Genomic DNA, 24900 nt, shown 5'->3' with positions numbered 1-24900 from the left:
CAACTTGTTTTTCCGTTCAACCATATTTCTCTTTGATCGTACAAAACTGGAAAATTCCGTTTTTCCGTTCAACCATATTTCTCTTTGATCGTAAAAAACTGAAAAATCTCTTCAATTAGTTTTTCACTCTCCATGTTACACGAGCCCGCACCGTCTCCGTCAAAAAGTAAACTGAACTAGTCGGTGACGGCGAGGGCACGGCTCGGGCAACAAACACGGTGACGGTGCTGACGTGGTGCGGTGGTATGTGTCCCTACACGTTTGTTTTCTCACTCGCCGTATTACGTCCGTCACTCGGCCGTGCCGCGGTGCGGATATGTGTGTCCCGGCCATAACAAGTGATGAAAGATGGCGGTGGAAAAGTGGCAGCAATGCCTTACTATAATATACACTAAGTTTTTAGCATGAATTCCGTTAAACAGGCATTACCCGTGGCAAAGCAAACCGTACATAGTGGAGATGAGAATGAGCATACACACCTGTTGCTGATGGGCGAGCGTCTGCTTCATAAGGACCATTTTGATGCTCTGCTCCATGGCGTACTTCTTGGCGCGGGTCACCGCCTCCTGTTGCTCGCTGTTCAGCTTGGGCAGCGGCGATCCCAGAATGCCCATGATGCCCTGCCGCGAGCCTGGCCCTATAAACACACACACAACACAAAATTGCTTTCATTTTCATCTCAACTCATTTTTACACAAGTATTTTGAATGTATGAATACAAATATAAATCTGTCGTGACGAAATAATTTAAAAAGGGTACTCAGATTTATATTTGTATTTATATTAAAAAGTAGCCCTAAAGAAAAAAATACAATTTTGAATGTAGTATGAACTGGATGATGAATAATTTATGATGGTGATTTAAATCTACTCCAATTTTGAAAAATAAATAAATAACTTAAATTTAGTAATAATTTGAAATATTTCTCTAGAAATAATATTCTGAAAAATTGAATATGTCATGAGATAAAAAATATCTTGCAGGATCTATCCTCAAATTTTCATGAATTTATTTGCTACCAATTCGGGCAATGGATCTTCCCAAAGATTTCAGCTTTTTATGCGCTCATATTTCATTGCGCCCTAACTTCGCTCTCTAGGAAAAATAAAGGCAGTCATTCTATCTCAAAAGTAAACATGATGAAAAATGTTTTCCTTGGAAATTTGTTTCACTCCACTGCTACTTGCATGAATGCGACGAGAGAAACATAGTTTTTCAGTCGTAATTGAATGGTTGAAATCATCGCCGTCATGCGAATCGCAGTGCTATGCGCAAGGCTTCAAGGAAGTAATGCGAGGGTGCTTTTATGTGGTTCAAAAAATTCTAATCAAGTTCTATGAACTGTAGAATTCTACTTTCACCTATCATTCAAGCTTTCTAAATTCTACTGATGGAAATAAATTGGAAGTTGCATTTGTTCAAATGCTAATTAATGAATATATTATTAAACGTAAATCCCAATTAAATGCTGTAAATCACCCCGAAGACTTCTGCTACTGCAAATATTGACAACAGGGTAAAAAGCTAGATGGAAATCCGATGAGCGCTACTATACAAAAATTATTTGTCAGCCCGGGATTATTTGTAGCAGAAGTTCGGGGTGATTTACAGCATTTAATTGGGATTTACGTTTATTAATAATCTTTTTAAATTCTTTGTATAACTTTTTTAAAGCTCAAAATAACCCAAGATATCGATCTATGGATTGCAAAAAAGTAGCGACTCCGAACAAAATCAGAAATTTAAAAATATCATCGACTATATTTCAATCTAAACTTGAAAAATAATCAATTAATGTTCGAGGAAAATAGTTATTTAGTGTACTCACCAGGCATAAGTTGGCCAGTCTGGTTGAAATCGTAAATTGGAGCAGTGAGAAAGGGAAATGAGGGCCCTGCAACCAAACAACAAACATTACAACAATATTCAAAAATGCCTTCGCAACTGTACCAATCGATTGAACGGCTGCAATCAACCTAATAAAAAACCTAAAATCCCTAAAAATGTCATGTTTGAGTAAACATTAACACAATAAAAAATGATGAGATAAGTCTCATCTATCTGTGTCCGATAATTACATTAAAGTTCAAGATAATTACATAAATTTATAATCATATTTAATATGATTGAGTTGGTTCAAGTATACTCCTCCCTACACAGAGACGTACAGTCTTGTAGGGAGATTACTCATGTCTTTTTAATACATGTATCATCATCGATTTTACTTGTAAATATTAGAAAGTAAATTGATTTTAAATAGGATAGGGGGAAAGAAATGGGACATGAATTCCCTGAGGAGGATTGGGTAGTAAGGAGTGACAAAGTATGACAATGATTCTAGACTATGATTACGGTAATTAATAAAACCGGTGAAGTAAAAATTAGCAAGTAATTGGATGAAAGAGTTAGTGGGAGATAATAATATGAATGATCAAGTGTTTTGTCAAAATATTAGTGTAAATACAATTAGTGGAATGAAAGGAGAGTATTGAAGGGAAGGCCGTTTGCATTTGGTTTGTCATTAATAAATTATTGGAAATCAAATAAGTAAATTTGAGTAGGCTATTAGATTCTGAGTTGTATAACAGAGGGGAAAAACAATAAAGTTGAAGAAATGAATTATTTTTGAAAATAAAAAGATAAATGATCAGTTGATTGACCAGCCTATGGTACAGTTGTCAAAGGTGTATAAAAAACCAACAATCGTCATCAAATATATGGAAACAACACAAATGCAGCTTACTAAAAAAATCAATTCATCAAACATAGTTCAGATCATAATCCTTTGGTGGTGACTGACTGAAAAATGGCACAAAATTGAAGTGAATAATGCGCTTGACTAATTTCTAGATTAAGAGCCTTCGTATTGATAGAACAACGAAAAATAATGTAGCTTTGACCGCAAAATCAGTATTCAAAATGACAAGAGATATATATTCCTTCAAGTTAGTTTGCTTGGCTGGACATTCCCCAGCCTGGATGCGATTGTGTCTAAAGATCCAGTATTCAACAATAGGATAGCCTAAATCGATTATTTTTTAGTAATATCCACCAGGAAAGGTGATTTTAGGATTTAGCCTAAATCGATTATTTTTTAGTAATATCCACCAGAAAAGATGATATTTCCTTTAGTATCAATATAATCAAGTCACAAAAATTGACAGTATTGTTAAGTAGTGAGCTACCGTCACTGGGAGACTACCCTCCATATTTTCAAAACTAACGACAATGTCTGTGGCCCGTTATATTGGACCAATTTACATGCGGTTTGTATGAAAAGGTTAGATGACCTATTTGTGAAAGTCTTAAGCTGCGTTTAAACCAAAGTTATAAACAAATGTTTATTTTTCCGTCCTTATAGATTCTATTAGATTGAACGCAACTTGACAAACACCTATGTTCATCATGTGCATGATAAGTTATGTTTAATCTAATAGAATATATAATGACGGAAAAATAATCATTTTGTTAATAACGTTGGTGTAAACGCAGCTTTAGTGCCGGTTGCACAAAAGCCGGTTGAATTTTAATTGTGATTAATTCCATGAGAAACAATAAGAGAAGCCGTCTTTTCAAAATCACACTTTCTAATTAGTTCTAGTGAAATTAATCACGATTAAAATTTAACCGGCTTTTGTGCAACCGATCCTTATTCGTTAAAAAACATGTTAATTAGTTGAGATATTAAACATAAAAAGGTACACCTAGCGCTATGTTGTTGTTTTTTAGGACTACTCGGAGTGTCCTAATTGGAGTAAGCAAGCGGCCCTATGCACTGAACGCAACTAGTCAAAAACCCGCATCGGATTATTGTAAGTTTGGATTATGATCCGAGGCATGTTGTGACAATCAGTTAAATTTTTGAATTGATGTGGCGGTTGTAGGACTAGTCTTTGACCTTTACCGCAAAGGGTAGCAGGTCTGTCTGCTGTGTGTGTGCCCCCTGCTCACTCACGCACGCGTACGCACGCTCTTTGCATTGCATCATCATCATCATAATCATCATCGCTGCACCATGGAACATCACGAAAACAGCAGAAACAGAAAAACAATCAACATCTGTCCAGACTGAGACATTAGTACTGAGTGAGAGAGGAAGAGGTTCCAATAACGTACTAATCAATTATCACTAGCTAGGTAATAAAGCTAAAACTACCAACAGATTCAAAAATTAATTGAAATTTATCTAGTTAAAAAATTATAACAAATACTAGCTCCACTATTTTGGCTCTACTTGATAATTACTGTCTCAATTACAATCATTTACATCTGAAGCCTTGTTTTCCAATGAATTTCTGTACATCTGATCAGAAAAATATCAGTGAAAAAGCCATTAGTTCTTATGAGAGCATTCACACATACACATTGCCAATATATTAACACTAAACGAGTAAATTAAGAATATAGTATGATAAAATCTGTGATGTTGCCCAAGAAAAATACTTGACAAGCTACTAGTGTAATAGAGCTTCAAAAATTTCCGACATAAAAACGAAAAATGATCAAAAAACAAGAATCAAATTTACCTTACAATAGAAAATACAAACCTCAATCAATTTGTAAATCTGAGATATACTCAAAATGTGTTTGTTTAATTACATGGATAAGAATTATATTCAACAGCGAGAAAATGAATATTGATACTAATAGCTTCAAGTAGACTGAAACCAGAAAAAATCATGAAACAAGGATAAATACAGTACTATCAATTTAACTGATAAACATGCTTGATTTTGTCAAGTCTCTCATTAGATTTTAATAGAATAAAGCAGCATAGTTGGTCTCAGAATAAGGAATCTACTCAAGAGTATGTCCTCAATTTCAGGTAGATTTTGATGGGTGTATAAAAAATAAGGAATTAATATTTTTTTATAAAATTAAATCAGATTTACAAATTGATTAATGCCGAATGTTTTTAGATGAAAAGCATTCGTCAAGTGCGTTCCTGGAAAGCGTATCATTAGATATGACAAGAGAACTACAACAAAAAAAGAACGATTAAAATCACAATCGCCCTGCGAAATCATTAAGAGAGGGAGAGATTATTAGATAGGGACCCCGATCTCATTGCTTTGACTCTTCAGCTTATGACATTCTTAAGGAAATCTGTAAGCATAACCAGACAAAAATTCCCAATGAATATAGTTTAGTGCTGTAGAAAAAAATCCATCCATTCATCATCAAATCTTACAATATTTTCTGAATATTAATTCACTCATATTTTTCAATCAATATTTTGTTATTTTGATGCTCTTCATGAATAAAAGAGAATATTCAACTTTGAAACTAATACTTTGATTTATGCATCTTGCAATATCTGTAGACTTACTTCAAAACTACTAATCGAACTAAACCCTAACCAAATTTGAAAATGAATAAAAAATCAGTAATGAATAACTAGCATAATAAATAAGTTTAAATTAAATTGAATCAAGGCACAAAGCCTTGGTCTCCGAGAGAGGTGTAAGAAATCTCAAAAAGATCACTATAATGATCTCTATTTTTTTGTAGTTTAATTGGTGTCCATGATATTCGACACAAATTTAAAAAACTTAGTAAAATTTCACAACAAAATAAACAAAATAATCCCAAGTTTTTGGTAGACGCCACTTATAGAGTGGAGAGTGTGAACGGCACATGGAAAGATATCCTGTAACATCTCAGAAACAGACGAAAAAGCTATATTAGTGGTTTTCTCCTTTCAAACAGATTTTAATTTCAATTATATTGATGATTCACTCCACTAATAACTGTTTTTACTCAGTCTTTTCTCAACATTCCACCACGTATTCAATTTATCACAGGTGAGTCTCAAATTGTCCATAGCAAGCGGATGGTACAGTATTACCAACTTTACGGTTATGCGAGTATTTTAGAAGCGGGTAGAGCTGAACTGGTAGTTTTATTCCAATTGTGAGCCGGCAAATCAATTATTCTAATTCGAACCAGACTTCAAAGCTCCCAAAATCAGGAATCTATTTTTGTCTGAGAATCTAGTTTTGATCAGCATACAATCGAAGGGTTGATTGAAGTTCTCATAAGTGTTGCATTTCAAAAGAAACTGACCCTCAAAATGATATTTCTGTTTGTAAATTTGAATATTTCATTCTACACTTATCGTACATAAATGATGATCCTGAAAATAATTATTGAGAGATGTCTATACTCTATTCATGAATAGAAGAGACTAATAAAAACATATTTTGCAAAGGTGATTGTTGATGGATCAGGGCGGAAATAAGCTAAAATAAAGTTTATCAGAGATTGACAATGGTGTAATAACCGAAACCGGTCTTTCTAAGTATCAATAAATCTGTGTTTTTTGACAATTTCTTAGTCTTTTTCATTCAAAGCTAAAACACTAGGAATGAGAAACAACACTCGTAATATTTATCTCAGCAGTATTTCTCATCCACCAAGAAATGACAAAAAAGTATAGACCCTCAACATAAAGGCTTTCTTTCTTCCTTGTCCGATCCAATTATTGGCCACTACTGTGTGATTCGATCTTATGCGATAATGGTTTAATGTTGTTTACATCAATCAAAATGTTTATTGATATGCTTTTTATTGTAATAGTTTTATCTATGTTATAGGTTATTTCTGTTAACATCAATCTCCTACCACTAAACAGCCATCCTCACCTACATATCACGAGACAAAATCGTTGCTAACATTAGCCTCTCCTTTCACTGAATAGACTCGACACAATTCTTACAATTCGAGAGAGATAGGATGATCTGTGAAATGCGTCAGGAGAAGGTGATGAAGGGAAATGACTATCATTTCACTCGTTCAATATTTCTACTCTAGTTGTAGTCTACCAGAGGTTGATAATTTATTTATAGCATAAACACAACCAAAAACGTTGACTTGATATTTCGATAATGTGGTTGTGAAAGCGCTGGTTCTTTCCGATCTGTATTGAGAATGTTCTTTTGGCAGCTGTAGTCTATGTGAAAATCTAAAGATCAATAATTCATTCATTTACAAGTCAATAATTTTGAGTCAACCTCCTCGTGTACATCTCAAGGTCAGAGTTCATCCTATTCCTCACGAAAAGTAGGAAACTCTCAAAAACAAACAGATCTTAAACCCATCTTAAAACTATTCATTCAAAACAACAGCCCAATCACAATATTTGTTTAAAAGTTCTGTAGAATCTTAAAAATTAAAAGTTCTGCATCTCAAAGGTGATCTCCTCCTACTCCTTACCAACAGTTCAAACTTGATACTCCCAAAAATTCAAAAAAGCTTATAATTTGCTATATTAACAATCGAATATTGACATTCATGTAAAACTGAAAAAAATAATAAATCTACAACTTAAACTAACCTACAAATTGAAGGGGAAAATGACCGACACCTACCTTCGTCAATTTTAGCCATTTTCGGTTGCGGCTCGCCACTGCTATCTTGATCGGGTGGAAGGGGCGGGGCCACAACGCCGTTGACTCCGCTCACTTCGGTGATGGTGGGAGGAGCTACCGCTGCGGGAGGGGGGATCGGCTGAGCGACGACGCCGATTGGTGGGAGGACAACGCCCATCGGCTGAGGAATCATGCCGATTGGTTGAGGGATGACTCCGAGTGGTTGCTGGAGAGAGGGGGGCGCTGGGACTAGAGATGATGGTGGTGGTGGAGGGGGTAGAAGGGAGCTGGATGCGTGCTGAAAAAGAAAATATAACAAGTTAATATATTGATTCTATAGAATGAGATTAATAGGCCTACAAAAAGCTCATACAAAAGAATAGTTATGTGAATCATTATAAAATTGTATACATATTTATATTCTTTGCAAATCATGATAAAGGCTTATTTATTTTAATAAAAAAATTGTCAAGCTTACTGACCAATAAAAGAAAATGTGTAATGGATGTTGGTCAGATTCACTACACTACCCATCATAAATTTTAGGTTGAGATCACATTGAATACGTATAGGCTATGTACAAGTGCACGTCAGTCATGCATGAGCCGAAAAACAAAATCTGGAGAGTGCAATTGGAACAAGTTGTGACTTGCAGGTAGCTGCTCACACTGAACGCAACAGTAAGTGCACGCGTTCAGTGTGAATGTTCCTATTGCTCTTTACAGATTTAGTTTCTCTTCTGCACGCTTGATCATGCATAAACCAATCGTACACATGCACATCCTTAGTTTACATGATCTCATGAGTTATGTTTTCATACGTGGAGTTACACTCTCTTGCCACTCTGAGTACAAAATTGTGGCAGAATAAATCAAATAAGTTGTGTTGGTGTAAAAACTTGAAGATTGTTCTAAGTGTATGATCAGATTGGATGCACTTATGTGCAAGTCAATTATTATTATTATTTCATTCACTGACCACCTGTAAAAGGGGTATAAGGATTTGTCAATTTGTCATTAATCAAACAGTAACATGTTTTCTATCTTCTCAAACCTCCATCTTGAGGTTTGTAAAAATCTTTGTATTCCTCCACTGAGTAGGCACATATGGATAGCGAAACAATCAATGTGCAAGACTATGCATGACTAAGAGTACAAACACACTGAAAGCGGAGCGTAGTCATAGCGTTCATGATACACACAGGAAGCGTCTGAGCGTCAAGCGTCAAGGGCCTAGAAAATGGTGTTGTCTAGTTTGCACGGACATTACTTTGTGAGAATAATAAATACTTGAAGTGTATTGGATATTAGCTAAGCCTGCTAGGACACAGTGGGTGAATGAAATTAACTGAAGAAGTTAACTGAATATCACCATCAGTTAGAAAGCATGAGTCCCGATTTTTTGAGTACATGAGAATGTCAACTTCAACCTTTGATTATATTTTGACGAGAGTGAAGCCTGATTGGAAAAACAAGTCACTAATTGGAGGAATCCAATATCTGCTGAAGAAAGACTTGTAATAACACTAAGTTAAACCAAGGTCAATTTCATAGAAATATTAATGAAATGGATTAGAATAGCCTTACTTTTGATTTCAAAGTACAATAGATGAATGTTCTCTTTTGAATAATCAAATAATACACATTACAGGGGAATTTGGGCAAAAATTAAATTTATATACTGGTGTACTAGATGTGGGAGAATGTAGTAGTGGAGCGTCAAGCGTCAACGTGCGAGTGCCCTACTAATGTACATACTAGTGGTCTACTCTTGTACATAGAAATGCACTTAACAAGTTTAACAAGTGCACGTAACATTATAACTTGACAAGTGCATTTGCCCTAACAAACTTGTTAAGTGCATTATTATGTACAAGAGTAGACCACTAGACTACATTAGTAGAGCACTCCCACGTTGACGCTTTGACGCTCCGCTTGTAGACGCTCTATAAAACAAACCAGCTTGTTCCAAAGTTTGACGCCACGCTTCGCTCCGCTCCGCGAGTAGACGCTTCCAGTGAGTTTTAGCTCATTACATTATATTGTTCACGACGCTCCGCTTTCAGTGTGGTTGCGTGCAAATTATAAAAAAAGTCTGGAAAGATGAGAGCCATGGGATATGTAAATAATCACACAGAACGCGTGCCTTGCTGCTGGCGTTAAGTGTGAGCAGTTACAGGCACGTCACCATGTGTTCATATGACTCTTTCCAGATTTTTTTTCTCATCTGCGCTCTTGATGTAGTTGATGCCCATACTTGCACCCAGTAGCGGTTCGTAATCTTTTAGCTTGTGGGTTCAATCTATAATATTCAACAATAGATTTTTTGATATTGGGGAGAAAGGTCAAGAGGATGTAGAGTATTGAGCATAATAAAGTGTAAAGGTAATCAATAATAATTTTAAGGAATTACCCTTCAAAGATTAACCATATTTTCTACAAATATAGATTTTTTGTCCTGTTCATATTAAATTTTTCCTGTTTGATTTTTACTTCGGGAGTTGGTCTACCATCATGTTTTATTTTATATATATCCTCAATATTAATAATTTTTGTCTTTAACAAATGAATAACCTTATCATATTATTTCTTCATCAAAATGCTGTTACGGTACCTAACAAAATAAATTATATTCACACTCTCACTAAAAGAAAATGGACATACTAGAAATACTCACGAATACACGAAACACACTAGAAATGACTATATTCTTCAACACGCAAACAAAATTTATATAACGAAAAATGCAGTGAAATCTATCACAACTGTATACAGTGTATACCCGACACCGTACCGTATAACCTCAAAACTGTCACACTTAGACTACTTCTTGTTTACCGCTTTTTCAATGTTTACTGCCACCAAATTTGAATTTATTGGTTATGTTCAAGATGGCTGATACTAAATCCGTAACACGAATTCTCACGATTCATTGCCTCGGCTAGGTTCGGCTACTCTCGGATGAGCTCGTGAAACTTGGTTCAGACAGGATTGTGAACCAAATTCGTGCTAGCAAACCGATTCCCCTCCTCCGTTCCACTACCTCTCACAAATCAATCAATCGAAAGCGATTGCGCATGCGCCGGATTCGTCAGCCGAACAATTACAACACATTACAACACTCCTTTTCAGTTTATATAATGTAAATCATTTTCGTGTTCTAAACAAATTATCTCATAACTAATTGATACAACACAGTGTATAAATAATTCTCAAAATATAAGTCTCAGTTAGAAAGTGCGCGGAAATTGGAAATCAAGTGTATATTATAACGTTCATATTTAACCTCAATCTTATGCTTGGTGAGGCCGCTTCTCGATTTGATATCCAAACAAAATTGAAAAGCACTAATTCTGCGACTTTAAGCTTTATTACCAAAAACATCTGTGATAAATTTTAAACTATACTAAACTTTTAAAACTGTATAACTGTTGCGAAATTTCACTGACTCAGGCTTCTTCTCGATTTGATATCCAAACAAAATTGAAAAATATGTCTCCCCCAAAAAATAAAACTACTCCTGGGAAAAACTCAAATGGACAAAAAAACAACTACAGGTCCCCATATGCCCAGACATCTCATGTAAAACAAAATAACTCTCAAGACAAGAACAAGAAAAATACTAAAGAAAAACATGATATTATAAAAAATGGTACTGAAGTTGATGCTATTAAATTCCATTGTCCCATTTGTGAAATACCTGTATTAGATGATCAAAAGGGGGTTGCATGTGATTGTGATAAAGATAAGTGGTATCATATCGAATGTGTTGATATCACAGATGAAAAATATGAGGAAATGATGAAGATACCAAAGGATAATATACAGACATGGCAATGTGAATTATGTACAACACCAAAAAATCAAGGTGGCTTAAATCAAACAAATACAACAATAAATGAAGACAGAAACGACCCTTCTAAGGCGACATTAGAAATGACAGATGGTGGAATGACAAACACCAAACTGATGGCAACAGGACAAAGCACAGACATGGATAGTATAGTTAAAATATTGATGGAGGACATATCTGATCTAAAGAATGAGTTACTTGCAACAAAGACAGAAAATAATAGGCTCCAAGACGCACTTGCACGAAAGACTGATGTCATATACAAGCTAGAAAATTTGATCCATGATTTCACACAGGGAATTTTCCCGGAGCCCTCATGTCAAAAAAGAGAAATAGTTCACAAACGTACTGAGGCGCTGATGAAGGAGTCTGAATGCGGCCTGACAGTGAGTAAAGAGGACTGCCCACAAGATCACAGTGTAACAATTGTCAAAGATCATAAACGGAGAACTAGCGTACCGATAAATAAAAGCCAGAACAACAAACCTGAACCTTCTATCGCGAAAATTGAGGAGCAGGAGAATAATGAAAACAAGAGGGCAGCTCTCCTGGTCGCAGATTCAGCGGCGAGGCAGGCTGGAGACATAATTCAGGGTATGTGTAAGAAAGACTTAGATGTAGAAATCATTGCAGATGCCAAAATACAGGACATTAGTCGAGTTCTAAAAAGTAAAACCACTATGCCACAAAAAGTCCTACTGCACGTTGGATCAAGAAATCTTCTGGGATCTAAAACACCTAACCAAGTCATGAGGCCACTATGGTACACAATAGAAGCTAACATAAAACGTTTTCCTAAAACTAAATGGTATGTCGCATCCATTCCGCCAAGAGAGGACATTAATAAAAGATTTCTTCAGGAGACAAATAATGCATTAAAATTCATGTGTTGGCAGCTGAATGCCACATTCGTCGATAACACTGACCATCTTAAGGAACACCACTTAAACTGGAATGGTAGGCAACTAAACTGGGAGGGGTCAAGAATATTGGCTGAAAGACTGATTGATGCTCTTCAACTACCTCACCAAATCCTAGGGAATGATACAGTGAGCCCAAACGGAAATATAGCCTCACCAAAAAACCAAACTTAGACAGCAAAAACAAGAAATCAAGTCTATTAACTGTTTTCCATCTTAATATTCAAAGAGGCCTGCAGGTAAAAATAGATAGATTGTTAATAGATCTTCACAAATACAGCCCTGATATCCTGATACTATCTGAACATGGTTTGCGAAAGGAGGAGCTCCTCTGCACTTCAATTCCGGGTTATTCCCTTGTTTCCTGTTTCTGCCGGACCCTTTACCTCTGGGGGGGAATAGCAATATACATTAAAGAAGACATGCTATCCAACACAACAGAAATAAAGCTGGAAGAGCCATACGAACCAACTGAAAAAGAATTTGAAACAGTGGGCTTAAATATTCAAACAAAGAAGACAAACCTGATTTTGATTGGAACCTATAGATCACCTGACCCAGGTAATATAAAGGAATTCCTCACTAAACTTGGAGGCCTGTTGCAGAATTTCTCAGCAAAGCATCACAAAATAGTGATCCTGGGTGACACAAACATTGACACTCACAAGACATCTGAGCAGAACTTCAAAGACCTAAAAAATATGTTGACTCAAAATGGCTGCCAAATCCATTATATGCCTCCTACCAGAGTGACTCCAAACTCAGCCACAAGCCTTGATGGATGTTATCATAACCTGTCACTTTCAGATGTCGAAGCCACAGTCTACCCGAGCCATTTCTCAGATCACCATGCTGTTTTGTGCAATATAAAATACAAATACAACCCGGAACTGCCGACATACAGGTATGCAAGAAGCTATTCAAAAGGAAACATTCAAGAGTTAAAATCAAAATTACAGGATTCCAACTGGTCACCAGTGATTGAGACACACGCTGTCGATGAAAAATACAATATTTTTGCCACAAAAATGCGACAGAAAATGGATGAAACAATGCCAAGAGGACCAAGGAAGATCACTACAGCAAAGGGGTACAAGTTTTGGGACGAAAAAACTACTCTTCTGAAACACAGAATGCAACTAGCTAGAGAGAAATTCATCTCAACTGCATCAGAGGACCATAGGCAGCAATACAAAGAACTAAAAAATCTATATGACCATGATGTGAAACACAAAAAAAAGATACATGTCAAGAGTAGGATCATGGAATCAGACAACAGAACCAAGACCCTATGGAAAATGATCAATGATGAACGGAACAGAAGTAATCTTAACAGGCAGGAAAACCTCTGTTTGGAAATAGAGGGCCAGAAGATCACTGATCCTTTTCTCACTAGCAACATCCTAAATGAAGCCTTTACACAGCCAGCAACAACAACAGGATTTGACCCTCCTCTAAGACGTATGGCCAAGCTGACAGGCATCAAAGCATTGAGTGAATTTCAGATGATAAATACAGCACAACTCCACCATCTCATAGACAAACTAAAATCGAACAACTCTGCTGGGCATGATGACATCACTGGAAAAATATTCAAAAGTTGTAAAGAAGAACTAACAAAGCCTCTACTGGAAATAGTAAATTCTTCCCTAAAGCAAGCTGTATTCCCACAGGCTCTCAAGATCTCTAAGATTTTTCCAAAATTCAAAGGAGGAGATAAAATGGATCACAAGAACTATAGGCCCATAGCAAACCTACCTATAACCTCAAAAATTATCGAACGAGCAGTATATGACCAGCTTATCCTGCATCTGGAGAGCAACAAACTCATAACAGCACAACAGCATGGATTTAGAAAACGTCTAGGCACTACAACTGCAATATCTGAATTGTGTGACAACATAAACCAACTTTGGGAGGAGAAAAATACTGTTATGGGACTGTTTATAGATCTTCAAAAGGCCTTCGACACACTAGACTGGAACATCCTAACTCTGAAATTGAGAGAATTGAAAATAGAGGGAAGAGCATTGGAGTGGATAGAGGACTACCTCACCAACAGAAAGCAGTATGTGGAAATAGTGCAGCACAAGAAAACTGCTCTTATAAACTACAAATCCTCACTCAGAGCAGTGTCCCAGGGTGTGCCCCAGGGATCCATCCTTGGGCCACTGCTGTTCCTTGTCTACATCAATGACTTTCCCAAGGAAATTGACAACAGAAACAGCTGCATATTGTTTGCCGATGATACCACTATCTTGATACCATCGCAGAAGCTTCAAGACCCACACAAAATTGTCGAGACAGCACTGGAAGAGGCCACAGATACATGCAATAGACTGAAGTTGACCATTAATAGGAAGAAGACAGTCCACATCAGATTCACTCCAATCAAAAACAACCCGGATGAGAGACAAACAAATGATGACTCAATGATGACAGACTGTACAAGATTCCTGGGGATAACAATTGACTGTCACTTAACATGGAGAAAACATATAGAGCTGTTATGCAAGAGGTTAGCATCTGCCGTGTATGTTATACGAAGAATCAGAAACATATCAGAGAAAAGTACATCATTCATAGCATACCACTCACTCTTTGCCTCACATTTAAGGTACGGTATTGTTGCCTGGGGATCGGCATCCCAGACACACCTTGACAGAGTCCTGAGAATACAAAAGTGGGCCTTGAGGACGATATTGGAGAAAAACATGATGGAGCACTGTAAACCATTATTTGTGGAGAGTAAAATACTCACAGTAGTCTCATTGTACCTGCTCGAAACAATAAATCTGGTTAAGAGGAAAGGCCTTACCACAAGACAGGAAAAACACTGCTATGACCTTCGAAACAACAAGAATCTTGACTTGCCACAACATAGACTGAAGAAATACAGCTGCTCACCAACATATGCAGGATCATACTTTTTCAATTTACTGCCGCGTGACCTGAAGGATATGGATGACGAGGCAGCATTTGCCAGAGGCCTGAAGTCATACCTATTGGCCCGACCCTACTATGCAGTATCAGAGTATGTTGAAGAGCATACATTTCAACATATACGACATGCTCATGGAGGAAATCACCTGCCGTGAAAAATAATGACGACTCCCCAGCCTTCAGACTGTCAGGAGGACAAATACAAGTAACAAGTAAGTAACAAGTAAGTAAGTCTCCCAGCCTTGTTTTCGGGTTCAGATTGGGGAATGAACACTGCTTTCCACACCACCCGTCTCGTCAAGCCATTCGGTGCTGTTTCAAGCAAGCCACTCCGGCACCGGCCGCAAAACATCGACGTCAAGTTTACGTAGATGAAAAATGTTTTGATATAATTTCATGAGTATAAAATAAAAATATAGTTATATGAGTTGCAAATTTATCATTCTATAAGAGTTGGTTTAATCCTGGGGGTTCAATGAACCATTGAACACATAGGACGAGCCGCCACTGCTTGCACCCAATGTAATCATACCAATACTTGCCCTACAAGCGAACAGTTCAAATGTTCAAAAATATTAGGCTTGAGAGCAAAACAATCAAACTCTATACTACCACATCTGACCACATCACCCAATGAATTTCCATCAAAGGAATGAATTCCCTTTTACAAGTTTTGGTTATCCTGGATGTGAGAGAGTAGTGGCCTAATTGAATAAAGTAGTTTAATTTTAGAATTGACCTCTTGCCATTATTTTTAATCTTTTACACATAGTGTCAAAAGCTTATTCTTGGGCTATTCAATAAAATTACCCATTACAAAATGACTGAAATGAATTATCATTTTCCATAAATTTTGAGACCGTTGATGATGAGTGAAATATTTTCAAGTTGCAATATTTTTAATATAAAACTATTTTCAATGAGACTTATCAATATTTTACAAATAAGTGAGTGCTAGAAAAATATTAAAAGACAACGTATTCTTTACGTCATCCTAAATGTAAAGGTGAGTAATGGTAAGGTAGATTCCCAAACAACAGTGATAGTAAAATCTAAATTTCTTATAGTACTAATCGGACTCTTTTCATTCAAACAGACCGAGCAAGTATAAATAGTCCCAATAGAACTATTTGTAATTATATTTTCACAGACATTGGTGTGTGGGAATTTAGCTAATATTACCTAACGAGTGGGTTTGGAGCATTTTTGACATTTGACAGCAGCCAGATAACAACAATATTGCATGACAGCAACAACAATAGGAATAGATTTAGAATTAACACAGGAATTTTGCGTTAATAAGTTGGATAATATGAATTTTGATAGTAAAGAAGAGAATGAAATAAAAACTAAAATACTCACGACCAAGCCAACCCCGCCATTGATCATAGCATAGTTTTGAGTAGCAGCCATTGCGAAGATCAAAAAGAAAGCTTCGGTTCACTAGAACAGTTATTCAGAAACGATAGATATTGGGAGATTTACAAACAGTATTAACACGATTTTTCGCTGCTTTCAATTATAAAATTGGAAAGAAATTGATATTTAGGTAGACAACGAAGAGTTCTGTGTATGAGTGTGTTTCTGCTTTCTGTGTTGATGATTCATGTTAACCAACCTAAGTAATGATTTTTGTTTATTTTTCAATTACACGTTTTGTTTCAAAAATTATAGTTTAAGAATCAAAATTATTTTATTCTACTGAGAAAATTTATATCCACCATTAGAGTGGATATTTTTTGCATTATCACTCTCAGATATTAATATTACTCGAAACTCTAACAAGAGTATTATGTCTGTACACAACCAAGATAGAAAAATTGATTTGCTCCAATTCAGTGAATGTGCAAAATCAGTTGTACGAAGAATTTTTATGGATTATGATGTAGATTACAGTGCAACAACAATAAATCGGACATCTATCACTTAAGATTGCTTCAAGTATTCCTTTGGCAAAAATATTTGAACAAAAAATACATGATTTCCTAGATGTACTATTTCGAAAGCATTTGGGGACAGTCATACCCTACGACGTAGAATCAATCGATTCACTTTTGTTTCGTGCAGTCAAGGTACGTTGAGAAAGACTTATTGATGATACTGAATTGTAAAATAATCTATAAATCGACTAATAACTAATGATTTATACATTTTGAAATATTTATCCAATTTTTAAGCTTTTTTCAATGAATATCTGAGGAATATGATTAGATTTCATGAATAATTTTCATAATATTTCAGACGACGAGTATCATGTTGGCATTGAGGAAATAGGAAGCGAACTTCGCCATTTCTTGTTCTCGTCCATTTTTCGCCACATGTTGTAGAAGCTAGACCAAAATGTCGAAGCGAGGTCGTGGTGGATCTGCGGGAGCGAAATTCCGTATTTCGCTCGGTTTACCAGTTGGTGCAGTTATTAATTGTGCAGATAACACTGGAGCCAAAAATTTGTACGTGATTGCAGTCCAGGGAGTGAAAGGCAGACTCAACCGACTTCCAGCAGCAGGGTCCGGAGACATGATCGTCGCCACCGTGAAGAAGGGAAAGCCAGAACTCAGGAAAAAGGTAATGCCTGCAGTCGTTATTAGGCAGAGAAAACCATTCAGGAGGAAGGACGGTGTTTTTATTTACTTTGAGGACAATGCTGGGGTAATTGTCAACAATAAAGGGGAGATGAAAGGCAGTGCCATCACTGGTCCTGTTGCAAAAGAATGTGCAGATCTTTGGCCGAGGATAGCATCCAACGCAAGCAGTATCGCCTGAAATTCTTTTATTTAAACGTTAAAAAAACTGTCTTGTTTCATTTTGAAGAAATTCTAAAAATAATTTGTCAAATAAATGTAAATTGGCACAGAAAAGTTGTTTTGTCATCACGTGTTCCATCTTGGCCCAAAAGATTCTCTTATTTTTAGTATTTTTATCCATGTCAATATCTTGCATTTAATCAATAGTATATTCTCGACTATTGATAAGGTAGATAATGTATCTATAATGTTTCAGAATGAATAATATAATGTAGGGCATGTTACTTGTTTTCAGTATGAATATTTGAGTTACTTTGTTTTTATCTGGAATGTTCTTGATAATGTACAAGGATTATTCATACTTGAAAACGATTAAATATTTGTTGCAGTTTGTAACTTACAAACAGACAGGCTCTTACTTCTAAATTTTTACAAAATAGAGTACAATTTTGGTAAATCCTACGTAATAATTTTGGTGAGGTTATCATCTAAACTTGCAAGTTGAATGTTACTGGAAATAGCCTAGGTACTCAATAATTTTGTTGAAGCTTCTATTTAGATTTTTAATTTATAGTCATACCAAGCCAGACCTAGGTGCTGAGTAATAGATCTGTTCCGTAAAATTATTGAAATTAATTTATGAAGATAGATTGTATTGTCATACTCTATTTCTGTTTGTTTTCGCTAGTAATGATATTATTCTCATAAGTTCTAATGAAATCATTTCCACTTGGCCCAAACGAGTATAAATATCCTGATTAGAACTTATAATAATATCAGATAAGCTACTGAAAGTTGAGAATCCTACTCAGTAAAGTGTAGAATTGACTTACAATCTGTGTTCAATTATAAAGAAATTCATTTTATTAACAAATTTTACTATCCGCCTAATAATTCAGATGGTTCATGCCCAGTTTCACCAAGCTCGGTCAAGACATTTGAAGATGGTCAAATAGCAGACAGTTTACAAGTGCACTCACACAAATTTCATGGCAATAATTACTATTGATAATTCCATTGTACTTTGTAAAGCGTTTCCAATTTGACTATGTTCAAATGTCTTGTCACAGCCTCTGAAGTTTTATTTCTTTCTATTGAACAAATCTGGTAAAGCTGAGGACTACAGAATCAGTCTCATCAAGGCCTCATGGTACCTACGTACAGACTTACTCGTCACAAACACGTGCATTTCTCTTTTCATCAGCTGATGTTCAGCTTTTAATATCTGCATTTGTACAAGATACAGATATAATAAGCATGCAATCAGCTGATGAAAAGAAATGCACGTTTTCATAGCGCATTCGTCTACACGCATCTCCAGATTGTCGAGATTTTTGTAGAGAAATCATTTCATAACTGTGGACAGTTTTGCGAAATATAGAAATGTCTAATACAGCTGACATTGGTGTCTTTCACACTCTGGAATAAGGTAACAAAGAGAGTGGAGCGGCGAAGGTAGCTTCAAGCTTGAGAGTGTTGCATTTGAAGCATGTAATTCTATGGTGGCGCACACCGGTCTCTGGTAGCGAATAGTAGAGCTTTGTTTTGAACAATTTCAATACATGCACTACATTCAACACTCCGAATATTGAAGCTACCTTCGCCGTTCCACCACGTTTCCACGCTTTCATCAAGTCGCTGGCCAAACTGGTAAGCTTGGCCACGTTGGTGACCATTTGTGGATAATCTGCTGGTCACTGGCCGTCGCTCGACAAGAATCTGAGCGATTACGAGTGAAGGCGAGCGCTGGAAATTAGCCATCCACACTCTCGCGCTCATCATTTGTACGCACTGGGCAATAGTGTGGATGCTGCATAAGGGCCAAGCCAAACGAGATTTATTTTCAGTCGGATTGACAGGAGAGTAAACTCTCTTTATATTTTAATCCAATCGGAGAGCTTCCTGCCCTGTCGTGCTGACTGAAAAACCGCCTCGTCTGGCTTGGTCCCAAACACGTATCTCGAACTATGTGTCAAGATCACTTATAATGAATACAGATGTACAAAGTTACTACAATAAAGGCAGTAACACTTCAAATTTGGGTAGAAATAGATGAGCAGTCTTGGTGAGGTGACAAAATGATGTATAGAAATATGGAAATGAATTATCTGGAGAAAACTCATTTTCATTTCTGTATTCATACTTACCGCCGACAAGTCTGTTTGTCTATAAAACCAGCAAAATTAATTGAGTTCTACTTGGAATGCGTCTAAACCATCATCATATAATATGAGTTTCGAACCATCGGGATGAGATTTTGGAGCAATACAGTGCTGGCCCAACAAGCGGTACACCTGTTGGATGGGTGTCCTTTAGTTGGTCAGCACCAAACTGACAGGAAAAACTAGAGTGGGTAAGTATGAAGTAAGTACTCTGAGTACCTAGGTTTTTGGGCTAGACCTAGACCATATTAGGCGTTTTTTCCGGCGTAAACCCAATCAGCCAATCGAAGAGCTTCCTGCCTTGTCGACTCTGAAAACGGCTAATATGGTCTCGCCCTTACCGATCATCATTCACCTCTTCTTGCACTCGCACAAGATTCATGTGGGCTTCTCCCTCCCTAGAAGCAGTTATTTCTATCTGTGATTCAACTCAGATACTCTGCTAGTACAGTAAACCTCTCTGATCCAATCCGTTCCCTATGGGACTGGGGGCTTGGTCGGATTATCAGTTGTACTCGTTTATTGACATGAAATCTATGGCCCGGTTGCACAACAGCCGTTTAAATTCTAACCGTGATTAATTCCACAAGAACCAATCAGAGAAGGCGTTTTTGAAAAGATAGCTTCTCTGATAGGCTCTCGTGGAATTAATCACGGTTAAAATTTAACCGGGCCATAGTTTTTATGTCAATAAACGAGTAGCCTACATCTGATAATCCGACCAAGCCCTCTGTCCCAGAGAGATATCTTCGCACTACTATAATTATGTAGGCCTTCAAACATCGACATGAACTGAACTGAATCACTGTCGGGTGGTAATGGCAATATTATTCCCACGAGTTCTAATGTGACTATTCACACTTAGCCTGACTGAGCAAGTATGAATAGTCCCATAAGAACTCATAGGAATAATATTTTCACTTTAACCGGACACGTACACTGATACTGATCTGTGGGAATCCAGTTCAAGCCGGATAATCGAGGTTTTACCATAGAGAAACAATAGCGTAAGTAGATATCCCATGGTTAAGGGCGTTTATGTAGCAGCTTTTACTGTTATCTCAAGCTGATTATTATCGATTTTTACTGTTTTGACCGGGTAAGAGTGTATGAACAGCATAATATGAGAGACTACCAGCGTCATAAAGCTTCACAGGAAAGAACTACGTGGACTTTCAGCTTGAGATAACAGTAAAAGTTGCGACATGAACGCCCTATACCTTGGGATATCTACTTATGCTATTGTTTCTATGGTTTTACTGAATTGTAACAATTGACGTTGTCACAAGCTCTTGCAGGTGCATATTAAAGAACACAGAACTAGGTAGGCCTACTCGTATGTAGTAATGTGAGCCTACTATAGAGGCTTAATTTGGAATAATTTAAGTGGTCCCTAGAAGGTCAATATTAGTGTACAATATACTTAGTAACTTACCTACCCAGGGTACAGTTTCTAGTTGTGTGGCCTATTCTGATGTCATAGCGTAACTACTTAGGCTAGGCGCACACCAGTAGTCAAGACATGATCAGACACAAAACTTCACATTGTTGCTTATGACGCAACTCACACTGATTATTCATTACAATTAGACATGTCTAATTGCAATGTTCAACTACTTGGTATGTGAAATATTGTGACTGAATGTGCCTGATCATGTCTTGTCTTGACTAACTTGTGTGCGCCTAGTCATTGCAATTAGACATGTATTCATAAGCTACTATGTGAAGTATTGTGACTGAATAGTTTTTCCTGCATGGTCATAATTATGTTATGATTATATAAATATATTGTACAATAATATTGAATGTCTATAGATCGCTTCAACTTGGAAATCTTAAAAAATAAAGATGTTAAAAGAAAATAATTTCATGTAGGTACCGTAGTAGACTGCAGTAGCCTACAGTTGAATCTACAAAAAAGCGGAATGGTAATAGGGATAGGAATACAGGTGAAAAATCAAAATTCTTGAAATTATATAACATATAAAATTTTTCAGAGTTAAACTTGACACCGACACTAAAATTTAAAAAATTGTGATTTGCAGCGAATTTGTCGCTAGAAACTGTGAATATGCCTATACTACTGCTTTATTACAGAAGCGTTCATAATTCAGCAATCTATACTATAAAAAATGAATTAAGTTGACACGTGTTGGCAAAAGATCAGCGTAGCCATTATGTGTGGAATAATGGATCGAATTACTACAACTTTCTCATGCAAGCACATGTGACTGAATATATTCAATGTGACAACGCTGTTTGCTGCATCAGCTTGCACAAACACCCTACACCTACTGTAAAAATTATTACGAAAGAAGAAATTATAATAACATTCATACAGAAGTGTTCTATCTAATCACAGTAAATTGAGATTAGGCCCAGAGGAATGCAAAAATTTCCCTCACAAAGGCCCGGTTGCACAAAAGCCGGTTAAATTTTAATCCTGATTAACTTCACGTGAACCAAATCAGAGGAGACCGTAGTAGACTGCAGTAGCCTACAGTTGAATCTATATAAAAAATCAGAATGGTGATAGGAATACAGGTAAGAAATCAAAAGTATTGAAAATATATAACACATAAAATTTTACAGAGTTGAACTTGACACCGACTCTAAAATTTAAAAAATTGTGATTTGCAGCGAATTTGTCGCTAGAAACTGTGAATAGGCCTATACTATCGCTTTATTATAGAAGCGTTCATAATTCAGCAATCTAAACTATAAATGAAATAAATTGACACGTGTTGGCTAAAGATCGGCGTAGCCATTAAGGTGCGTACAGAAATACGCGCCGCGAACATGAGCAATTCACTTTTAATCAGCTGACTATATCTGTATTTTTACAGAAACGGTAAGATACAGATATAAAAAGCTTGTCATCAGCCGATTAAAAGTGAATTGCTCATGTTCGCGGCGCGTATATCTGTACGCACATTAAATGTGTGGAATTACAACTTTCTCATGCAAGCACATGAGACAACGCTCTATGCTGTATTAGCTAACCAACACCTAGAGTGTTGTTACATTGAATATATTCACTCCTGTCGCAAAGTACAATTACCTATTGCATGAGAAAGTTCCAATTCCAAAATGGCTGCTACGCCAACATTTGGTCAGGTGGAAGCTCAAGTCTCAACTTATTTTTATGCAGACTATAACTTACAAAAAATACCTATAGAACCAATTTATAAAATATAGATGATGGTTCATATGGTTCATTTCTGCTCATCTGAACAGAATTTCATTGGAAACCAGGACTTAGAATAAACACATCAACTTTGCACCACTCCGGACTTTAGTGATTCTGAGAGAAAAAATAGTGTTAAAACTACCTAATAAAGACGACTATAGTAAGGTTCACGTTATAATGGCAGTGGAGAAAGATAGAACAACGTTGCCGATCCTCTGTCTTGCCAATGACTTATGGAGGGTAACTGATATCGGTTTATTGAAGTAATAATTAACTGTTAATTCTCGTTTAAAATGATCAATTATATTTTTCAATAATTTCATAATGAATTTCCATGATTGAGATGAAATATTTTGTTAATTAATTATTGATTCTACATTGTTAAAAGACGATCTGGCAACAGAGCAAAGCGAGAAAGAGGTAGTGCTATCTGCTTTGCTGAATGATAGACAAGGATAGCAATACCATTGCTAATCAAACACTGCCATTATAACGTGGACCTATGTAGGCCTATGATGACCATCATACCAATGATGCGCCAAGCTGGGTAAATTTTGATCCAGTCTGCACAATTCTGTAGCTACATACTCAACTGATTGATCGTTTTCACACTTAGGGCCAAGTCACAAAGTCTTTCTCAGACGAGTAGGTTGGGTTGACGTTCGGGAAGCTGGCTGACAGCCAATTGGAAAGCTTCCTGCCCTGCCGACTCGTCTGAAGAACGTCTCTTGTGGCTTAGCCCTTATTGTCTTCTGAGGACAATATTCGGAGTATTGGCCTACAATTTTAAATACAGTGTGAACACGGCCACAGAAGATAGATGATTTTTGTTAGAAACCGATCTAAACAGTAGTTTTGTTTTGACTAGATAATTTATAAGCCTCAGTTAACGTAACGTGGTACAGCATTGACACTAGGTTAACATTTACACGTCTTTGAAATTCCCCTCCCGAAAGAAATAGAGTGCCCAATTAGAAAAATGGCCAAATTATGTTTATATACTACACTGTGAATTTTTAGTTTTGTTACCCTAATGTATGTAAGTGGGTGATAATTATTTATTTCTACATTGGAGTTATCTTATATAGTATTGAAATCTGTTACTCTGGTCATGTCTCAATTTGGTGTAATTTCATTTTCTGATTAATTTCGATTTTTCAGAAATTGAAACTTGTTATAAAAGCAAATTCTTTGCAAAGTGATTGATTTTTCATTATTAAATCAACAAAATCATTAATACAAACAGTTGAGAGTGATCAACAAGATGTACGGTTAAAAAAATAATTTACTGAAAGACAAAAATTTATTTTTCAAAAAAATGTTGATTGATTTAAATAGCCCCTACACAATGTGTATTATTTACTTAACATCAATAAATCTTTCTCATAATTCATAAACATTAACTTGATGTTAATGTACTGCACTTATAACTGTGTGAAATTTTCTTAATTTTGACAAAAATGCCATACGCTAAATATAAATATTAACTTGATAATTTCATTAGTTATCTGCATGTCTACATAAAGGTGCGTACAGATTTACGTGCCGCGGACACAAGCAATTCACTTTTAATCAGCTGATGCCAAGCTTTTTATATCTGTATCTTACCGTTTCTGTAAAAATACAGATATAATCAGCTGATTAAAAGTGAATTGCTCATGTTCGCGGCGCGTAAATCTGTACGCACCTTAATATGTACTTTACACATATTGTACATT

The 24900-nt window shown here is 36.3% G+C and overlaps 2 protein-coding genes across 6 annotated transcripts in view; one reads left to right on the top strand and one right to left on the bottom strand.

Annotated features, from left to right (window-relative positions):
* Positions 1-16701, bottom strand: part of LOC111044690 (poly(U)-binding-splicing factor half pint) — a 46433-nt gene extending 29732 nt beyond the window's left edge. For 2 of the 4 annotated variants that reach the window (XM_039426628.1, XM_039426627.1), the window contains exons 1-4: positions 16449-16701; positions 7372-7669; positions 1830-1895; positions 480-637 (exon numbers count right to left, since the gene is read on the bottom strand). In XM_039426628.1, coding sequence (XP_039282562.1) covers positions 480-637; positions 1830-1895; positions 7372-7669; positions 16449-16499 — 573 coding nt within the window. In that variant the 5' untranslated portion in view covers positions 16500-16701. Of the gene's footprint in view, positions 1-479; positions 638-1829; positions 1896-3905; positions 4381-7371; positions 7670-16448 lie in introns of those variants that run through there. The other 2 variants (XM_039426629.1, XM_039426630.1) reach the window with 2 other exon arrangements.
* LOC111044691 (60S ribosomal protein L23) lies at positions 10469-17944 on the top strand. 2 transcript variants are annotated; one of them, XM_039426626.1, is made up of 2 exons: positions 10469-10672; positions 17328-17944. In XM_039426626.1, the coding sequence occupies exon 2, from the start codon at positions 17427-17429 to the stop codon at positions 17847-17849; it is 423 nt and encodes a 140-aa protein (XP_039282560.1). In that variant the 5' UTR covers positions 10469-10672; positions 17328-17426; the 3' UTR covers positions 17850-17944. The 2 variants fall into 2 exon arrangements, 1 of the variants encoding a protein (XP_039282560.1); XR_005571148.1 differs by lacking the exon at positions 10469-10672 and adding an exon at positions 10716-15298 and having other exon boundaries at positions 17328-17460.
* Positions 17945-24900: the final 6956 nt, after the last annotated feature.

This window comes from Nilaparvata lugens, chromosome 4, assembly GCF_014356525.2.
Source record: "Nilaparvata lugens isolate BPH chromosome 4, ASM1435652v1, whole genome shotgun sequence".
Taxonomy (NCBI): Eukaryota; Metazoa; Arthropoda; class Insecta; order Hemiptera; family Delphacidae; genus Nilaparvata; species Nilaparvata lugens.
This window is presented reverse-complemented; position numbering and strand designations above follow the sequence as displayed.